Source organism: Zasmidium cellare (genome assembly GCF_010093935.1).
Source record: "Zasmidium cellare ATCC 36951 unplaced genomic scaffold M409scaffold_39, whole genome shotgun sequence".
Taxonomy (NCBI): Eukaryota; Fungi; Ascomycota; class Dothideomycetes; order Mycosphaerellales; family Mycosphaerellaceae; genus Zasmidium; species Zasmidium cellare.
Window position 1 is genome coordinate 327,265 of NW_022986983.1, and position 19,425 is coordinate 346,689.

General features: G+C 53.9%; 7 protein-coding genes across 7 annotated transcripts; 3 read left to right on the forward strand and 4 right to left on the reverse strand.

Annotated features, from left to right (window-relative positions):
* Window positions 1-342: 342 nt before the first annotated feature.
* M409DRAFT_58901 (uncharacterized protein) lies at window positions 343-1,562 on the forward strand (the record flags this gene model as incomplete). Its single annotated transcript, XM_033814025.1, has 3 exons — window positions 343-374; window positions 455-476; window positions 543-1,562. 3 exons carry the CDS (start codon window positions 343-345, stop codon window positions 1,560-1,562), a joined length of 1,074 nt encoding a protein of 357 aa, XP_033662721.1.
* A 377-nt stretch (window positions 1,563-1,939) lies between these two features.
* M409DRAFT_27889 (uncharacterized protein) lies at window positions 1,940-2,281 on the reverse strand (the record flags this gene model as incomplete). Its single annotated transcript, XM_033808770.1, has 1 exon — window positions 1,940-2,281. The coding sequence occupies one exon, from the start codon at window positions 2,279-2,281 to the stop codon at window positions 1,940-1,942; it is 342 nt and encodes a 113-aa protein (XP_033662722.1).
* Window positions 2,282-4,105: 1,824 nt separating this feature from the next.
* M409DRAFT_27890 (uncharacterized protein) lies at window positions 4,106-10,774 on the reverse strand (the record flags this gene model as incomplete). The annotated part of the gene is made up of 1 exon (XM_033808771.1): window positions 4,106-10,774. The coding sequence occupies one exon, from the start codon at window positions 10,772-10,774 to the stop codon at window positions 4,106-4,108; it is 6,669 nt and encodes a 2,222-aa protein (XP_033662723.1).
* Window positions 10,775-11,279: 505 nt separating this feature from the next.
* Window positions 11,280-12,079, forward strand: M409DRAFT_58903 (uncharacterized protein; the record flags this gene model as incomplete). The annotated part of the gene is made up of 2 exons (XM_033814026.1): window positions 11,280-11,384; window positions 11,447-12,079. 2 exons carry the CDS (start codon window positions 11,280-11,282, stop codon window positions 12,077-12,079), a joined length of 738 nt encoding a protein of 245 aa, XP_033662724.1.
* A 37-nt stretch (window positions 12,080-12,116) lies between these two features.
* Window positions 12,117-12,809, reverse strand: M409DRAFT_27892 (uncharacterized protein; the record flags this gene model as incomplete). Its single annotated transcript, XM_033808772.1, has 1 exon — window positions 12,117-12,809. One exon carries the CDS (start codon window positions 12,807-12,809, stop codon window positions 12,117-12,119), a length of 693 nt encoding a protein of 230 aa, XP_033662725.1.
* A 774-nt stretch (window positions 12,810-13,583) lies between these two features.
* M409DRAFT_58904 (uncharacterized protein) lies at window positions 13,584-16,737 on the forward strand (the record flags this gene model as incomplete). Its single annotated transcript, XM_033814027.1, has 4 exons — window positions 13,584-13,772; window positions 13,824-13,960; window positions 14,014-14,887; window positions 14,938-16,737. 4 exons carry the CDS (start codon window positions 13,584-13,586, stop codon window positions 16,735-16,737), a joined length of 3,000 nt encoding a protein of 999 aa, XP_033662726.1.
* A 336-nt stretch (window positions 16,738-17,073) lies between these two features.
* On the reverse strand, window positions 17,074-19,013 carry M409DRAFT_27894 (uncharacterized protein; the record flags this gene model as incomplete). The annotated part of the gene is made up of 7 exons (XM_033808773.1): window positions 17,074-17,792; window positions 17,857-17,898; window positions 17,957-18,195; window positions 18,245-18,451; window positions 18,504-18,539; window positions 18,591-18,802; window positions 18,870-19,013. 7 exons carry the CDS (start codon window positions 19,011-19,013, stop codon window positions 17,074-17,076), a joined length of 1,599 nt encoding a protein of 532 aa, XP_033662727.1.
* Between the last annotated feature and the right edge of the window lie 412 nt (window positions 19,014-19,425).

Genomic DNA, 19,425 nt, shown 5'->3' on the forward strand with positions numbered 1-19,425 from the left:
GAGCGACAGTCTTTCACGTGTCTCTCGCGGTCGCAGAGTCGTCGAGGACGAGAGACTGACTGGACAGTTCTCACAACTCACAAGAGCAGAGATCGGTTGCGTAATCCCTTCGTACGATGTACATTACGGTGACAAGACAAAGCGAAGCGAAACCACAGCGACGTCGGCCGAGGTGCAAGCAGCGTCCGGCACTTCGGTATCAGATCGTCAGATTTCCAGCCATCCCACTCCATTCCCACCCGCTCGCAGCACGCACGACTCCATCTGTTCGCCCACTTTCTCTCCCTGGCATTGCTGCATTGCGCTGTTCGTGTGCTTGACGCAGTGCGGTGGAGGCTGTAGATGTCCAACAACAGCAATGCGGACATCTGGATGTAAGCACGCAAATCTCTTCTTCAACATCTGCCTCAACCAAATGGAACTGCGCCAATGGCTGACGACATCATTCGTACAGAGCCGGTGCATTCGCGGCATTCGTGAGTCTCGCCACCACCACCACGAGAATCTTGCTGTATCGAAGCTGACGAGAATGCCCTTGACAGACCGTTGATCTGATCGTATACCCTCTCGATACCATCAAGACCCGGCTACAGAGTCCCGACTACACCAAACTCTACCGCAATGGCACGAATACCGGCTTCAACCCGAGCATGTTTCGGGGCGTGTACCAGGGCGTGGGCAGTGTTATCATAGCAACATTGCCATCCTCGGGAGCCTTCTTCACCACCTACGAGGGCGTAAAGTCCATCCTCGCGGACGCCAATCCCACCGTCAACGCGAAACCCTTCGTTCCTACGCCATTGATCCACGCCGCTGCGTCTGGGACCGCCGAGTTGGTCTCCTGCGCGATCCTCACGCCTGCTGAGGTGATCAAGCAGAATGCTCAGATGGTGGACAACTCCCGGAGCGATCGACCGCGGGTGAATGCGACGTTGCAGACGATTAAGAAGTTCAGATCGAACCCACTGGCACTGTGGAGGGGATACAGCGCGCTGGCAGGCCGAAATTTGCCTTTCACTGCGCTGCAGTTTCCCATGTTCGAGCGCATCAAAGAGAGCATCAGGCGATACAGGGACGAACGGGGGATACGGACAAACACACTTTTCGAGAGCGCCTTGATCACGGCGGTCAGTGCTGGCTCAGGAGGAAGCATCGCTGCTGTCGTGACGACTCCCGTCGATGTGGTCAAGACGCGGATCATGCTCGCAGCCGTCCAAAGCGGCCCAGACAACGCAAATGCCACTGCGAGCGAAAGTGCAAAGGTAGCCAAAGACGCCCTGGTCGATGCCACGGGGAAGACAATCGAAGCAGTCAAGGAAAACCCCCTAAAGATGGTTAAGAACGCCACCCAGCCGAAACCGGGCCACAAGGGTAGTATCCAAGTCGCCAGAGAGATTATCCAGGAGCAAGGAGTCAAGGGTCTCTTCCGCGGTGGTGCTCTCAGAGGTGTATGGACACTGGTGGGCAGCGGTCTCTATCTGGGAGTCTATGAAGGTGGCCGCATATACCTCGCGCAGCGCAGAGGAGACGCGATAGACGCGGATGAATATGCACGAGCGTAACGACGGGTATTTGATGACATATTTATGGGCGGCCGGATCTGTACTTCATGATACCCATTTTCCGCACATCACATTGGGAATGGCGGTGGGATGTGGGATGTATCGACAGTATATTGTTACAGATATCAAAGCGAGTCAATGAGATTGAGACACAATCATTGAAGATTTCATTCATTGGGGTAACCAAATACCCAGATCGATGCCGATATAGCTCATGATAGATAAAGACCACATATCCCAACTGTCGCCAAGTCATCCCATCGCACTCCGTCCATCTATGCCCTCGTCTGCCACTAGCCTCTCAAAAGCCATCCCAAACCCCGCTAATCTCAAGAAGAGAAGCCCATCATCACACATCCATCCTCCATCCTCCACCACTACACCTCCCCACCCAAAACCTCCTCAATCCCCCCATACGCCAAACCCAAACTCGGCCTCGGCTCCACGAGACTCATCAGCTCATCCCCAACCAGACTCCTCTCCTCCTCCTGCTCGAGCTCCACCACGCTCTTCTTCCTGCGGATCGCGCGGCGGGAGTTGAAGGCGCTGCTGACGGATAAGGAGGACATGTTGCCGAAGCTGAGGTTGGAGAGCCGCGAGGTGGAGAGGGGGGAGGCGGAGGTCGTTGAGGGGGTTGGTGAGGAGGGCGTGAAGGCGGTTTTTATCCGGCGCAGGGAGGTGCGTGGGTGGAGGGGTTGGAATTTGCTTGAGGAAGGCATTGTTTCGTGGTTGTGTTGAGTCGTGTCGTTCATTTGGCAGAGTCGAGTGGCGTGATGTCGCGCGACGTGTCTTTCGACGTAGGTTTGAAGACTTGTGCAGTTGTTGGAGATGGATAAAGGTCTTTCGACGTTTATGAGATCCCTTCGTTGCACAAAAGAGGTGTAGATGGCGGTCGTTGAGAAGAGTCTCCTTCTTCTCGAGATTACAATCCAGTTGGGAAAGATTGTAGTAGGTAGGTATGTCGTGCAAGGTCGTGTCGTGTCTCGGAGTCGGTTGGAGTCCGGAGATTGAAGCTTCTCGTATAAGATGGATAGAAATGTCCCTTCAAGATGCCGAGCCCAGCCCTGTCGCGACCTTTCTATGCGTAATAAATCACTCAAAAGGAATGCGGAGTGAATGAGCGTGCCGGGAAAGGAGTGAAGAGGCAGGCCAGTTAGATGAAGAATCTCTTGCTGGGAGGAGGCAGACAGACACGACCAAATAAATGGCGTGAATGAACAGTGAGAAAGAAGGAGAGGGAGTAGGTGCAATCAGCCGGGGAGCAAAAGAAACAGGTATATCACCATCGCACACAATCCCACATTACCTTTGGTTCTTGGAGCTGGTGCTGCTATCTGTGGATTTGCACAACGATGATTTGCAACGACCTGCGTAACGTCAAACGGCGGGCGGGTCGCAGGTTGCGTGTCATCGTTCGAAGAAAAGGGCCTGCACACACAGGAGAGAGGGAGCACTTGCGTGCAGAGACGTGGGAGAGAGATGCCGAGATGATCCACCGCGTACCAGGCCTCCCTGGCATATCGCCAATCGCGTCGCTCATTCTTCTCGTGTTCAGTCTCGCGCTTGTTCAGCTGCCCCTCGTGCGCGCACGATGGCGACGAGAGCAGACAAACTCCCGTGTGTGCGTGAGAGCGATGCGGGATGGATTCAAGATTGATGAGCGATGAAACGTGCCATCGTCGTCTCTGACGTCTGCCCGGACAGCGAACGTTTGTCTCAGGCTCGCGGCCTGGCGAAAGCTAGCAGGACCCTGGGCGAGTCAGGGGACAAATCAAAACGCGTGCACAGCGAAACCGGCTCACGGCGATCGGTTTAACGTGTAACCATAGTCGCTTTGCTTTGGTGTCACGTTGATGTCGCCGCTGGTCGTGTGACGAGCAGACGGGACATCGCAATCTGTGAACTCCAGGTTTCGTGGGGTAGCCTTCGTCGTGGGCCAGGTTCGCTGGCGCGAGGACTGCGTAAGGTGCTTGCGCAAGGCGTCTTCCTGTGCGTAACGCGTGTGAAGGGGAAGCTACATTATTCTTGGAACTATTTATTGACGAACAGCAGATGATTTTCTGGTAGAACCGCAAAGGATTGCAATACGTGCTTGCACAACATTTCGCTCGGACGAACGACTTTATTGATTTGGCTCCGTGAAGCCGCGTTCCAGATAGATATCATGCAACTCGCCAGATAAACAGGGTGGCACTCACTAGACGTGGCCTCAACGAGACCCTCGATGGCATTGTGTGATAGGAGAAGGACGGCAGACGTAGCAGGATTAAAGGCCATACATTGCCCAGTTTTCGCAACACACGGTATCTTAGGTAGAAAAGGTATCAAAACACCACCCGCTATGCATCTCAGCCGTCTCAATGCCACTCATGCTCTATCCCACACCCTTTTCCACGACCAAAGACCTTTCCTCCTCCCAGGCCGATTGAGCCCAGCGAGCCTCTCCATTACTCCCAAACGCCGTATATCATAAGACAAAACCGTCTATCATTCCATCAACAAAACAAAATGCCACTCGTGTCCTCCCCTCATTACACATCTACTCATGACGAAGGACGTCGATCACTGCCTCGTTTCGTCGTGAAGCTCCTTCTCATGCTCTGGCCCCAGGCGCTGTCTTGGAACATGCCCATCATTTCATGCTGGCTGACAGCACTATTCGCTCGACTTCTTGCCGCCGTCGCATCGGTATCACTTAAGCCAGGACTGCCAGGTGGTGATGGCCTACTCGCGCCTTCCATCGCAGCTGCGAAATGCCAGTCTGGCTGGATACTGCTGCTTGATGGCGATGGCCGGTGGTGTGAAGAGAGGTTGAACCCTTCCCTAGTCGGCGATGCTGTGGGTGACAGCTGGATGGATGTGCTCCTATCTCGCATGCCGGACGCGCTGCTTCCAGCATCCGATCCACTGGCAGGAGCTCGACCAATTCCCAGAGACGCCGCGGTGTCTGACTCATCGACGTCGACAGGCGTTACGCTCAGCGAGGGAACGTCGAATTTTCTCGCCTGCGTGACATCGTCGCCACCTTCATCCTGTACAAGGATCTCGGGAACACCGAACGAAGGCACCATAGTCATGCGAGCACTCTTCTTGGCGTCCATGGCTCGTCGGAATCGTCGTGCCCAGTAAAGTGTATCGAAAAACCCGACCACAATGTTGCGGTTGACCGCCTCTTCAACACGCTGGAGTCTTGCTCTTCGGCGCAGGAACTCCTCTAGCCTCAAACTCTTGTTGTCGTTGATGACCTTGTAATGAGCTAGGATCATCAACAGCGCGTTGAAGGCTATCCCTCGATCAGGGTCGGCCGAGACAAGGACTTCTTCGTAGAACGTGTTCATTCGTGCTCGTCGTCTTCGGATTTCATCCACTGGTAGCTCTGTCAATCGTCTCCTCAGTTTGCCCAGGTCAATTTCTGGACTCGATGACTCTCCATCGACGGGAAGCTGAGACGCTCTCCTGGGACCGACTCTGCAGTCCTCGATCAGGCTGCTGATGGTGAAATCACCATCGTATATTCGCATTTCAAAGATGCCAGACAGTTCACCCAGAAATCTTGGGAAGACGTCCTTCGAAATGTATCCGGTGCCTTCTGGATCGTACTCGGCCCACGCCTGCTTGAATCGACGAATCTCCTCTCTGCTGATGATTGACAGACCGCTGCTCTTCTGGTACACGTAGGAGAAGCTCTCGTATATCAGCGAGATAAAGAGGTTGACGAAGATGTACATGCTGATCAGGTTCCACGACACGAACAGCGCGTATGCCCACTGCTTGCTGCCGCAATCGCCGTCGTAGTAGTGCTCGGACAGTGTACAGTATGGTGGCTCGATATTAGCGTAGTCCAGCATGATCTGATTCCAGCCTTCACCCACACTCATTCTAAAGAGCAAGATCAGGGCTTTAGGCACGGTGCGGAAGTTGAGGTTGTCGGTTTCGTTTCCGCCGAACCTGGTGAGACCGAATGTCTGGGTGAAGGCAATGGCGTAGACCAGAAAGAGCACAAACCATGTGGCCAGCAGGTTCGCAATGGCGCTAAAACTTGCGGCTGCTGTCTTGAACAATTGATCAAGTTGATTGTTGCGGGGGATGAGCAGCAGGGCGACAGCAACCAGAAACAACTTATGCGTCTGGGCGTAGACCGTATTTCCAAGGTTTGCAAAGACCATGATCGAGGTGACGAAGCTGATAGCAACGACAATCATAGCGTACATGTCCCACGCACTCTTGCGGTACCGCGCCCACGACAAGCCCACGATGCGAATGAAGACGTTCGCAATGTAGAAGAGGGTGAACACGAAGAAAATGAAGGAGCGTGTGATCGCCCAAGCCTCGGGTTCCGGATACCATTCCAGGCACAGGAGAATCAGATGTGCGATCAAGATTCCAGTAATGGTGCGTTGCCAGCGACCTTTCTTGGCGGTCGCCCATCGATAGCACCATTCCTGCCATGTCTGTCTTCTCTTCTGCCGGTTCGGCCGCTTTGAAGGTGCCACTTGGCGTAGTAGCTTTCGTAGTTCGAGCCAGGAACGCTGCTCTGAAGTAAGAAAGGCGACACCAGTCTGTTCGGTATAGTTGCGCATGAAGACCGACACGAACAGCGTCAGCACGAACACAGCACCAAGCAAGTTGAAGACGATGAAGAAGACCGCATTGCCTTGCTGCGAGAACCACGCTGGCTGCGTGAACACGCCAGTGATAGACTGTGCGCTCCACATCAGGTCGACCCAACCCTCTTGTGACACGACCTGGAACAGGATGAAGAGTGCGTCTCCAAAGGAATCAAAGTCGAAGGCGTAGTTGACGTTCGCGACTCTCCTCGGGGCCAGCATGTCGAAGCCAAGCGGCGACAAGACCGATTCTCCAACACAATCCGTGAGATTATGCACATCGTACTGCTGCCAATCATTGCACCATGCCATCTTGCCAGCAAACAAGTTCAGGCCGTAGATGGCGAACGGAATGAGCAAGCTCAGCGACACAAATGCCGCCGAAAGCACTTTCCAGCCTCCCAGGACGATGACGGAATGGAACGTATCTCGGGCACTGTCGCTGACGTTGAGCAGCCTCAAAGCCCTGAGCGCTTTGAATGCGCCCACTGCCCGAGAGCCGCTTCCCGGATCATAAAGTGAAGTTATCACATTGACCCACAGCGTGACGAGAACGATCCCGTCTATGAATCCCCACGAGCTGCGGAAGTACGCGTTTGGCGCCCAGAAGAAGCCGTCCGCAATGACCTTGATCAGAGCCTCCACGGTGAAAAGCCCGGCGAAACCGATGTCGACGAAAACGAACCAATTGTACCTGTCACTAGCACCTGGATGCCTCTTAAAGTACTCCAGTTGGAACAATGGCGTTGTCACGCAGGCCAGTAACACCATACCCACAATGGCGAGGTAAATGAAGGCGGAGAAGGTGTACCATATGGTCGGGTTGGGCTGGACACCCTGAATGCGCGTGCCTCTTCCTGGCCCGACGATGCGCATGCACATCTTTCGGATGGGATTGTCCGGCCTGAAGATGTACATCGAGACATTGTACTTCGGGTGCTGTCGAAGGTACTCACGCTGCGACACCTTACGTTGCTCAGCGGCAGTCATAACCTCTTGTGCAAGACTGCGTGGGTCCAGTTCTTCGTACGGTTTTGTGAGCTGCAATTTGGAGTAGAACGGGTTCGGCTCGCGGTTGAAGAGGTGCTTTGAGAGCTTTTCCTTGATCTTCTGGGCCCATCCAGCGGGTTGTTTGTACATGTTGAGGGTCGATGCTGAAGCCAGACCCATGGTGCCTGTACGCCTGAGCTCACCATCCTCTTCTATCTGCTCGTCGAGGAAATCCCGCACCACAGCATCCTTCAACAACATCTCAGTGGCTGCCGATCCGAAGTCCAAAGGATCTTGTCGCCTGACCATGCCAAACTTGAAGATTGTGGAGAGGGAAAGCGTGCCTCCAGAGTTGTTGCCAAGCTCTGTACGTTGTAGGAACGATCGGACTTGCTGCAATCGTTTCTGATCTTCCGAAACGTCGAAGTTCTCTTGGATGACAGCAATAAACATGTTCAACACGACGAAATTCGCCAGCGTGAACCAGATAATGAAGAAGGTGGCTCCGATCCAGGCCGTCCCGTATTGGTAGTCGAATCGCGCAACGTTGTACATGATCGTTGTCCAGTTCTCAGAGGACAGTACTTGGTACATCCCGAGGAAAGAGTTGAAGATGGTGGCAAATGTTACCTGAAGGTAGTTGCCCTGGCCATCGAGAATTGGCAGTTGCCCACGGAATAGTTGAGTGGCGAATATGGCGGCGAGAAACGTGAGTAGGAACACGAAAAGGATCAGGTTCAGCACACCAGAAACATGCCGCAAAACCAGCATTATCAAGTCTCGCGTCATCTGAACAGCCAGAACCACACGGTAGATCCTAAGGATCTGAAAGACTGTGAGCCAAGCGTAGGGATCACCCGAGTAGCGGATCGGTGGAAGCTGAATGATGGCTGTTATGACTGCCAGGAAGAGGTCGAACCAGTTTCGACGGTGGTGGCGGAAATCTCTCCAGTCCGACGCGAAGCGGAATATGATTTCGAACAGCAGCACTATGGTGACAATGAGTTCTGTCCAGCTGATCAGCCCCTTCGTGAATCCGCCCATTGTATCGGTTCTCAAGCTTTGGACGACCAGGTCGAAAGTGATGACCACAATCCAGATCAGATACGACTTGTCGTACGCACGTTTGATCGCCGAGCCTCGTTTCTTGAGATCCAGAGGTCCTCTTGATTCGTCACCATCAATGTCGTGGTCTTCCGCAGGGTCGTCATCTGCCGTGAAAGCGCTGCTCCTGCTCTCTTCTCGAATGACCTGGAATGATGAAGTGATGACTGCTATGAGCAACGATATGAGCCAGAAGGTGAGGAAGATGGTGCCGCATGCGAAGAACAATGCGGATGCCAAGTAGTCCGAGTCCGTCAGATAGTACATGATATCTGTGAAAGTGTTCGAGGTCATGACCACAAACACCAGCTCCGCGGATTGAGCAATGTTGTCAAAGCTGATTGTGTTGTTGTAGGGATTCTCACCCTCAATACAGCGCGACCCTTGCGGGCACAGGAACCCTTTGTGCTTGTCTGCGCCCCAAGAGCCATCCGCCTTCAACCACGGCATGTATGTGCCATTGTCCGGTGCGATCCAACCGCCACAGAATTGAAACCCACCAGCCGGCGGTGGTTGATTCTGGGCGTAGTCTTGCGTGGGTGGAAACTGCTCTGCTCCAATCAAGGTGCACGTCCGTCGAAGACTGGATTTGAAGCTCTGGACTCCCACAATGGAGAACAAGAGCCAGAAGAATCCGATCAAGAAGGCGATGTTGAGCAATGTCGGCGCTGCCCGCTTCAAACTACGGAGAATGACAGACGTGCCGCTTGTGATCCCCAGAAGCCTCAATATTCGTAGGCAGCTCATCATCCGGAATACATATATTTGATGTTGGTACTCGGCACCAGCAGCTCCAAGTATGAAACTGATCCAGAAGGAAGCCACGGCGACAAAATCGAGACGGTTGAATGAGTGCCGCAGGAATGCACGATAAGCAAGCCTCTTTTTCTGGGCCTGTTTTGAAGTTCCAGGAACATCATCAAAGTTTTGTGCGGTGAACGAGCGCAGCAGAGAGTCCGGTGCTGGCACGCGCGAGTTAGAGTGGTCACCTTTCATGCCCCTTTTGGATGGGTTTCGATGGAGGGCAAACATCGCGTCTGCCTTCTTCTGTAGTGCTTGTCTCACTCCAATGCTTCGATCGATGGTGCTGTACTCGGTCGGGTTGAAGATGAAGCCGGAGACGATGATCTTGATGATGATTTCTATGGTGTAGACGATGAATATCCCGAGGAGGAGATAGTCCGTCCAACTGTTCCCCCAATCGCGTGGCCTCGGATCTTTGTAGACATCAGGTGCCGAATCTACAGCGAGGATTATGGTTTGGATCACAATCAAGACCAAGACTGTGGGTTCCACGAAAGGATGAACCAGGAACTCCAGCAATGCTTTTCGTATCCGGCTCTCTGGAGAGAAGGCCCCCAGAGACTTGCCCTTCAGTGGGTTGCGCTCGATGGCTGGCAGTGGTGGTAGATCTGGCTCTATAGCTGCAGAAGACGGCATTTTCTCACTCGCAGGCGATCTTGGTGGCCCTGCTCCATCTAAGCCAACCTGTGGGAGGTTTGGGAACACCGCTTCTTCAGACCCTGACTGCCGTATCGAACTTTTCCTGGCAGCCGGTCTATCCACAGGCTCGGACTCATTGCTCAAGTTTACCACACGTTGTGACATCTTTCGCAGCATGGTTCCCGTGCGCTGGAGTGGAGAATCCCCCAGTGGCGACAGAGACGACTTCCGCGCCGACGGTGTTCTGTTCAGCTCTGACGAATTTCTTGCGCCGCCCTCTGCCTGTGCAAGATCGTCGCCAAGTCTTGAATTACTCCTGGCACGATTGCCACCACCCGTGAAGCGTATACTCAGGCCACTCAGGGCAGATCCAGCTCGGCTCCTCTGTCTATCGTGTCTCTGTCCCTCAGGTGTGCTGTGTGTGACCGCGCTCGATGCCTTTAGCCGTGAAGAATCCGTCAACGGGACAGTGTCGTCTTCGTCTGCCACACCCGGCGAGAAGAAGGCAGGGCCGTCATCCAGCTGAATCGAAACCATGTCATCGCCGCTATTTCTTGTATTCAATGGTGGCAGACTATCCAACGTCGCTCTTTTCGACCCTCGTGCCCGTCTCGACGGCGTCTCTTGAACATCATCGTCCGACTCGTCGGGTGAGCTGTGGCTCGCGTTGAAACTCAACCCCGCGAACCCGATGGCATCCTGGAATGCGCTTCTATCCGTAATAGGCGAGAACGGTGCTGCTTCGTCATCTTCATCCGGTATTCGCTCGTGTTGGCCCGAGGGCGTTGTGACGAAGGCGATTGGCGAGATATGGCTATTGCGCGGTGGGGGGCTTGGTGATTCATCGTTGTCAACATGCCGTATAGGGGCATATGGCGCTCTGCCCGCAGTGCTCGATCGTCCTGCTCTGAACAGCTCCCGTCCCCTGTCACTAAGAGTGCGGCGGTGCGATTCATGTCGGTCGAGCTCACCGGCCCGATCTGGTGTGCCATCATTGTTGAGATCCTGCAGCGGGATGGCACTGTCGGCGGTGTGGGCTCGGCGGTGGACTGAGTCGTCCGACGACATGGAGTCAGCGCTCCTCGCGCACAATATCGGTCCTCATCGGTGTGGGGGTTGGAATGCTCTTGGGTGATGGTAGCGCTGGCAATGTCCCTCGGAAACACTTGCGCCGGTGCTTTGGGGGATTAGGCCTTCTGCTCGAGCGAGGGCGATGTTGTGGGCGGTTCGTGCAACGGCGTACAAAGGACAGCGAGTGGTGGCCGGTAAAGGGTGTACAGGCACAATTGTCTAGCGTAGGGAGTGAGTGTGGTGGAATGGTTTACTCAATCATGGCGACGAGGACGCGTCCTGTGCTTAACTAAACGCATCCCGAATGCTCGGCGACAACGACAGGGTTCAGCCCCGGCAGTTTTGTTTGGCCAACGGCCGTCCCGCTCTTCGTTAGCCGTTAGCGCGGCCCCAATTTAGATCAGAGCTTCACATGCAGTCCCCTCCTGTTCCAACAACACCTCCAGGGCTGGCAACACACATCATCACAGGCTCTGCTAAGAACAAGACCCCAACCACAGCCATGGATTCCGACTACGACCGCTCCGTCCTCATCATCAACCCCAACACCACCCAGGCAATGACCGATGCCTTGAAGCCATTGGTGAAGAGGCTGAAGTACAGGACAGTACGCACATGAGAGCTACTTCTCGCTGCTCATGCTTTACCGGCTAAGTCGTGTCTTGCTAGACTCACTTTGAGTACTTCACAGCACCCTCCGGCGTCCCATCGATCAACAATGAAGACGATGCAGCTGTCTCAGCTGAGCACTGTCTCCCAGTCCTGAAGCAGAAGCTGAACGAGTTTGATGCGTTCCTGGTCTGCTGCTACTCACAGCATCCACTTGTCCCCGAGCTACGCAATGAGCTGGCCAAGGCTGGACTGTACAAGCCAGTGACTGGCATCTTTGAGTCTTCGGTCTCGACTTGCTTGCAGAGTTTGAACAACTATGACAGCTTTGGCATTGTCTCTACTGGGTCGCAGTGGAAGGAGATTCTGGGCGAAGCCGTGACTAACTTCCTAGGCTCTGACAATCCCGAGCGCTATGCTGGAACTGAGACAACAGGATTGAATGCAGACCAACTTCACACTGCGCCAAAGGAAGAAGTTGATCGCCTGATGAAGGACGCCACCAAGAAACTGCTTTCGAATGGTGCCAAGGCTATCTGTCTGGGATGCGCAGGCATGGCTGGACTGGACCAAACCGTGAGAGAAGCATGCATCGAGGCGCTTGGAGAGCAGTTGGGAAAGAGGGTCAGAGTTGTGGACGGTGTCGTTTCGGGTGTCATCTTCCTGGAGGGCACCCTCAGAGCTGGCGTCTGATTTTGCGACTATGGGACCTTGAAAGTTACAACTTCTTTCAGAGGTTTATTTCAGTCTGTCCTTGCGCTTGAATCAACTCGAACACATTCCTGTCAAAGATCTTCGCCTCTCCCACGATCTTCTTACTCCATTCTGTAGCGACCACTTGCTTGATCTGCTCTGAGGGAACGTCCTCTGCCTTACAATCATACTCGTGTAGGGCCAGAAATCTCGGTTGCTGGTCGTCCATGTTCTTATACCGCGTACATCTCCTGTACCCGCGGCACATCCCTAGCATGTCGAGATGCTGCTTTCGGTACCACTCGTCGAAGTCGGCCTCATCCCCTGGCTCCATTCCAACACAAATAATAGTACGCCCCCTCTCGTTGCCACTGCGACCCTCTTGCTGATAGGCTTCATATGTTTGTATTTTCTCATAACGTCGAATGTCGAAGTTGATATAGTCGTAGATGTCTTCTCCATCGAAGGTCTTGCTCTTGCGAGTGTCCTGGATCAGTTTGACAGCAGCTTCCGATCCGGTCATACTGGCATCCTCGACAGGATAGAGCGCGATATATGGCATCTTGGATTCTGTATTAATATTCTTATACCGTAACGCAAGCTTCGTGAGGCCCGAGGCGAGAACGTCCGGCAGATGCTCATCGTTGTAGAATTTGTTGTACTTCTCGTCCAACGTCTTTGCAGGATCGAGCACGTTGGAAGCCACGAAAGTGAGTCCGGGAGTACACATTTTGAAGCTGATGTGTGAGTTTGATGACACGGTCTGTTCAATTAGATGAGGTTAAGAATCAAAGTCCTCCTATATGCCTTGTACGCTTTATGTACGTGCATCGCATTCAGAGTGATGACAAAAGCATGGAGCTCGACAGCTCGCTACTCGCGATGACCAATAAGGGACGGGAGAGCTCATGTTGCGCGCAAGGAGGGTGTCAGTTCTTGATGGATGGTAAATATTAGAGAGAAAGAATGTTCCGAGGGTTGAGGGTTGGCGTTCAGGAGCTCGAAGGTATAGATATTTGTGTGCTGGTTGATAGTTTGCTAGAACAGCAGTCACGATAGTTGAGGCCAATGGCCAGGCCGGGATAGCTGAACTTCGAAAACTCTCGATACATTCCCTGCGGCGCGGTTTTCGAGATCATGAGCGGCCGCGCATGTTGTGATCCATGACAGACTTGCATGTGATTCTCAAAAGATTCACTTGTTCATCTCGTCTTGGCTTCCAAGTAAACTTTCGCTTCCGTCGATCTGACAGGGATCATCCGATCGCGGCGGCTGATCCCGAAGGCTTGGCTTGGCTACCCGTCAAGCGCGTCTTCAAGCAACGACTGCTCGTCCATCTTGCACGCACGCACACGACTTTCTTCGCCCGTCGCCTTCTTCCTCCACGCCGAACCACCACCGACCGAGCACATTCTATTAATCTGAATAGAGCGAACACACCTTCTTCCGCTCGACCTCGATCTCCTCTTCTGGCTGCGACGACTCCTGGCGAGGCGCATCCAAGATGCCGCGTTACAAGCGGACCCGCGACGAGGCCGAGATGGACCTGGACGTCGCGGTCGAGCCAGCAGTACCGCCAGAGCAGCAAGAGACGTTGACAACCCTTCGAAACATGTGGGAGTTTGCCAGTCTCATGCAATACATATTTCTGTTTGGGCAAGTGGTCAAGATCGACGACGACTTCGACATCGAGGTACGCAGACACCCCCGAAACTCCGCGCGAGGATGTACACACATAGTCAAGATGAAACGAGGATGGATACTGATGATTGTGCGACCGCAGGACCTCGAGACAGAATGTCTCAAGCCCTCCCCTTCAGACAAACTCGCACACATCGGTTTGCAGCTGCTCAAATACGTCTCGTCACATCGAGGTCTGACGTATGTACAACTATATTAACCACAGGTCGCATTGGTATACTGACGTGTCCCAGACCAGAGATCTTCGATGAGTATACGCGCCGTCAGTATCTTGCCAAGGCCCCTCAGCGCAATCCCTTTGGCGACGACGAAGAGCCCGTCAAGTTCAACGATATGGACGTGTTCACACGTATCAAGGTCCTCCAGCAGTTGAGCACATGGACTCTGGGCAACGCAGAGCGGATAAGAGGCATGATGCCGCAGGACGAGGACCATCTCAGTTGGCGCATGGAACCACTCGGCTGGGACAAGGACGATCGATCTTACTATGTGCTCGACGACAACCGACTCTACTGCCGCACTGACGAGCCTCCCCCACCTCCCTCGCCCAAGCCCAAAGCGAAGGCAAAGAGCAAGCCTAAGGCAGCTAAGAGTAGGACAAGAGGAACTCGCGCCAGCAAGCGCAGAAAGATTGAGGACAGTGAGGATGATCAGTCGGAGCAGCAAGTGGAGGACTTCGACGAGACTATGGCCGACAGTACCGACGTGCCGAATGGAGACAAAGACCAAACAGAGGAAGAACCTGGATTTGGCTTCACGAGCAAGACGTGGGAGTGCATTGCCATCACTCTCGAGGAGTACCAAGACTTCATGGCGAGCATTTTCCGGTCTCGGGATCCAAATGAAAAGCAGCTGAGATCCAGAATCGAGGAAGACGTGCTGCCAATCATTGAGAAGCGTGCAGAAGCATTGAGGCAGAAGCAGTTCAAGAAGATACGTGAGCTGGAGAACCTGCAAAAGATGGCAACTGCAAAGCGCTCGAGCAGATTGGCTGGCAAAGCAGAGAAGGAGAAGCAGGAGCGTGAGGAGCGTGAAGTTGAGGAGAAGAGACAACGTGAGCTGAAGATGGCCCACGAAGAGCAGGACAGGCAGAGGAGAATCGAAGAGGTATGTATAGCTGGACGCCCAGTGTCACAACGAATGCTAACGAGATACAGGGTCATGAGTCCCGTCGGCTCACTCGAGAACAGCGGGTTCGAGAGCGCGAAGCCAAGCGCATTTTGCACGAAGAAGAACTCGCCAAGTTGGAGGACGATGCTTTGCGGGCTGAATCCCAGGATGCCGAAGACGCGGCCGAAGCCAAGCGTGCTTCAGAGCGCCAACGCAAGACCCAGAAGGAACAGCACAAGAAAGAACTGGAGAAGCTTGCGGAAGACGATGGTAACTGGTACTTCGACTGCTCTGTCTGCGGCAAGCACGGCGAGAATATGGACGATGGCACCCACAGCATTGCCTGTGACAGGTGCAGTGTCTGGCAACACAGCAAATGCCACGGCTTCTCACCCAAGCAGGCGGAGAGCGATGGGTTTACGTTCATCTGTGGCACATGCAAGCGCAAGGAACAAGACGCGAAGAAGCCCAAGATTCCGCCTCTCAAACTCCACAACCGTGGAAGTGGAAGTCCAGAGTCTCAAAAGGCTGCGAGCCGCCCGACCACAGCAAATGGTCAACAGTCTAAGCGCATGCCAGATCATGTCGCTCGGCAGCTCGATCACCTTGCATCACAACAACCGCGTCCCTCTCCCGGCCCATTTGGCCAACTCACGAATGGACCGAGTCTGTCACCACATGGCCAGGCACATGGTCCACCAGGATACCGGTATCCTCCGATTCACAACTTTGCTCCTCAAGCACCACAGCAGCCCTGGCAAGGTAGCCCACTGCCACCTCCAGGCCGACAGACGCACGGTTATGGTGGTGGCGCTCCGCAACAGGCCAATGGCTATCCTCCCTCCCACCATCAACAACAGCATCTTTATGCGCATCAGTCTGCAGTTGCATCTTCAGGTGCACATCCAAGCTACTATCAGCAGCAGTATGCTCCACTGGCCAACGGGTACATCCCGAGACCACCGACTGGCATGTATCCTGCAACACAGCAGCCCCAACAACAGTATTACCCGCCACCGCAATCGCAACATCATCCGCGCCACAACCCGGAGCAACAAACACAGAGGCCTGGTTCTGCGCAGCTCATGAATGGCTTCCAATCTCCAGCAAAGGCACCAGCAAAGCCGATTTATTCCTCTCCACCGCAACAGCGTACACAGCCACATGGAGCAGCGCAAGGATCACCGTCAGGACAATCCCAGCAGCAAACCCAACAATTGCAGCAGAGCCCCAGAACTAATCTCCCTCCACCAGAATCGCATCAGCGAGGACCACTTTCGTCGCCTGTGAAATCGTCACCACACCAACAGCAACCACTGCCACCCATTAACCACCAAAACTTCTCACCTCCACGCCAAGCACAGACACCGCACATTCAACATCAATCTACCGCCAACGGGCATCAGAGCGCACACCGCGACTATCAGTCCGGCCAATTGCGAACGCCTCAACAAATGCTTGGTCAAGGCAGCACCACCGACGCGACTAATGCGAACAAGGTCGCCGCGGATGGGATGAGTGGTCCATGGCCTGAAGGTTCCAGTGCGATTCCGCAGAAGCATCAGAGCCCGGCGCAGCCGCCTGCAGCGGTTCACAGCCTCAGCGAGAAGAAAGTGTTTCCTCCTGAGACGCCACTTGTCCCCAGACCGCATCAGCAGGCAGCCAGCACAGCTGGCAACATACCTGTCAAGAAGTTGCCTGAGGAGGGTAGCGCAGAGTCGAAGGTGGAAATGAATGGCATCCCACCGAGACCACCATCACATCCGGAGATGGAGACACAGGCCCAGCAACAGCCTGGCGCTACGGCTCCAACACTTCCTCCCATACAGCCTCCTCCACAGCAGTAGGTCGCTCGCAGGTGCGGCTGTGAGGATGAGAAGCATTGCGGGCATGATCTACTGGCATCTCGAGAGCTGATGCTTAGAGAATCACGTCCGTGGTTCCTTGGGATATGATGGTCCTTCGGAAGAGGCGGCTGTAGGATAGACGAACGACTTGCATAGCGTGGGACATCTTGGATAATGCTGCTGCATCAGGCAGCAAACGGGCAATTGTTACAGCACAGATGCTAGACGTGAGACGAGAATCGAAACAAAAAACATCAACTTCAAGAAAGCTCACTATGAGCAAGGTTCATCAATCGTGATATCTATACGCTACATGTGCATCATCAACTCGTCAAATCATTCGTCTCGCTTGACGTAAACCACAGGCCCTTCGTAAACCTTACGCCCATACGCAATGTAATACACCACCGACACGATCAACATGCCACCAAACATTGTACTGTTCCAATTCATGTTCTGCGGCGTGACGGGCTGGGCTAATGGCCAGAAGGAGAAGAACCATAACGGGACCAAAAAGCACAAGGCGGCGATGTTGATCCACAGGCCGAACTTGCCCAGAGACCATCGTCGAGGTGGTAGAGGAGCGCCGTATAGCCTTCGCCAAATCAGACAGGCGATGGTGATGAAGTATGAGCTAAGGACTGAGACGCCTCCTAGGGAGTTGATGGCGTTCAGGGCAGTTGTTGATCCAAGGTTGATGCACGCGAGTAGCGAGGTGATGACGAAGGAGATCAAGACGCTTCGAAGGGGGATGTTCCAACCAGGCGTTACGTGTGCGATCCATGTCGAGCCTGGCAAGCCGTTGTCGCGAGCAAAGGACCAGAGTTGGCGGGAGGCGGTGGCGACTTCGCTGATGCAGCAGGAGGTGAGGCAGACGACGACGATAGCGACCATGGTGTTTGCGCCGGCGAGGCTGCGGGTACCGTTGTAAAATACTGTGATGAACGGTTGACCGGTGCTTGTTTCGAGGAGATCGTCAATGGGTCCGCCGGTGAAGCATAATGTTATTGCCATCAGGAAGCCAAGGGTGGCGTTGGGTCCGACGGTCCACATTACTAGAGGAGAAGGGTCAGTACAGCCACTCTCGTATGTAGGAGAACGGTGAGACATGAGACATACTAGCTCTTGGCATGGTGTAGGAAGCATCTTGGAGTTCTTCGCCTATGATATGCCATGTCAGTCACACTGCGAAAGGACCCTCGGATTCGTCTATACTTACTCAAGTGGACGCTGCAGTCGTATCCGATCAGTGCCGTCAACGGTGTGGTGAGTCCGATCATGGCTGCAATACCCGTAGTGGGCCATCCTCCGTTGTTTGTGAATTGTAACAGCACGTCGCCTGGCGCACGCGGTGTCAGCACCCATAGCGGTATGAAGACGCCAAAGAAGCCGGCAATGTGAAGGATGAGGATGATTCCTTCGATCAAAGGAAGTCGTACTGCTAGAGCCGTGTTGAACCTGGCGTTGTCGTTAGTGAAATCCCACAGTTGTTCAAGGTAGCACGTACAGTGTAGCAAAGGCCGAGATTCCAATCGTCAGAAGTGTTGCGTGCCATCTGTCGAAGCCGTAGTCCGGGTTATTGAGCGCGATGAGACCTTGGATGATGCCTCCCACCATGAAGGCTACACTCGCGAGGAAGACCTGCCAACCCGTGGCACAGAGCCATCCTGTCATATAGCTCAAGATTTTCTGATATTTCGGAGGGGCAAATTCACTTGGGGAATGGTTAGCTGGTGATCCTGTGTCTAGCAACGTTTGTGACGTACGACACCCAATGATACTGTCCACCAGCGGTAGGACACCTAGACATTTGGTCAGTCACTCTTCCTCGCGTGAGCACTATACCGACTCACATTGACACCATCTCAGCCAAGCTGGCGTACACCAACAGCATCCCACAAGTCACGGCAATGAACCCCCAAAAGAGCGAGCCATAGCCACCATCAGTTATGACGAAGCTGAAGACGGGCAGTAGAACCTCCCAACTGCAGATTACAGTTGAACCAAAGCCAAGCATCGTGATGAATCTGAAGTTTCTTCTGAGCACTTGCTTCTTGCCAAGAGTCTGAAATTTAATGGTGATAAGCGACCTCATTCATATAGAAACGAGCACGACTACGCATCTGGCTTACCATCATATCTTTTTGATCCGTCGCCGTCCCTCTATACTTGGCTGCCACAGACGACGCCGCAGCGTCCTGCTTGTCGTCCAGTATCGCATCGTTGAAATCACCCGTCGGCGAGATGTCGATATCCGAGACCTTTGATGTGGTCATGATGCCGAAGGGTCACAGTATATATCGTGTCAATGCTGCGACAGAATTTGAAGATGTTTCTGGGCGAAGAGTCAAGCACAGAGTTCGCCAAGTGTAGGACCTGTCTGCCGGAACAAGATAACGACTGGTGAGTGGGTGGGGTGGACTCCACGCTGCGGACTGCTGCAGTACGTCCGTCCGTCAATTGCCGTGGTTCAAGGATATCGCTGCCAGACGAGATGTACATGCGGTTTCAGCATCGCAGGCTCGCGTGGCCTGCAAGGGATGCTCGTCCTCTCGTCTCGTGTTGACGGGCCTCTTTGAATCCGCTGGTCTCCGCTCTGTGGTGGGTGTAAAGCACGAGTGTCGACAAAGGAATGAGAGGCGTGCGTGAGAAGGCTCTTCCCTTGGCCACGTTGTGCATGCCATCCTG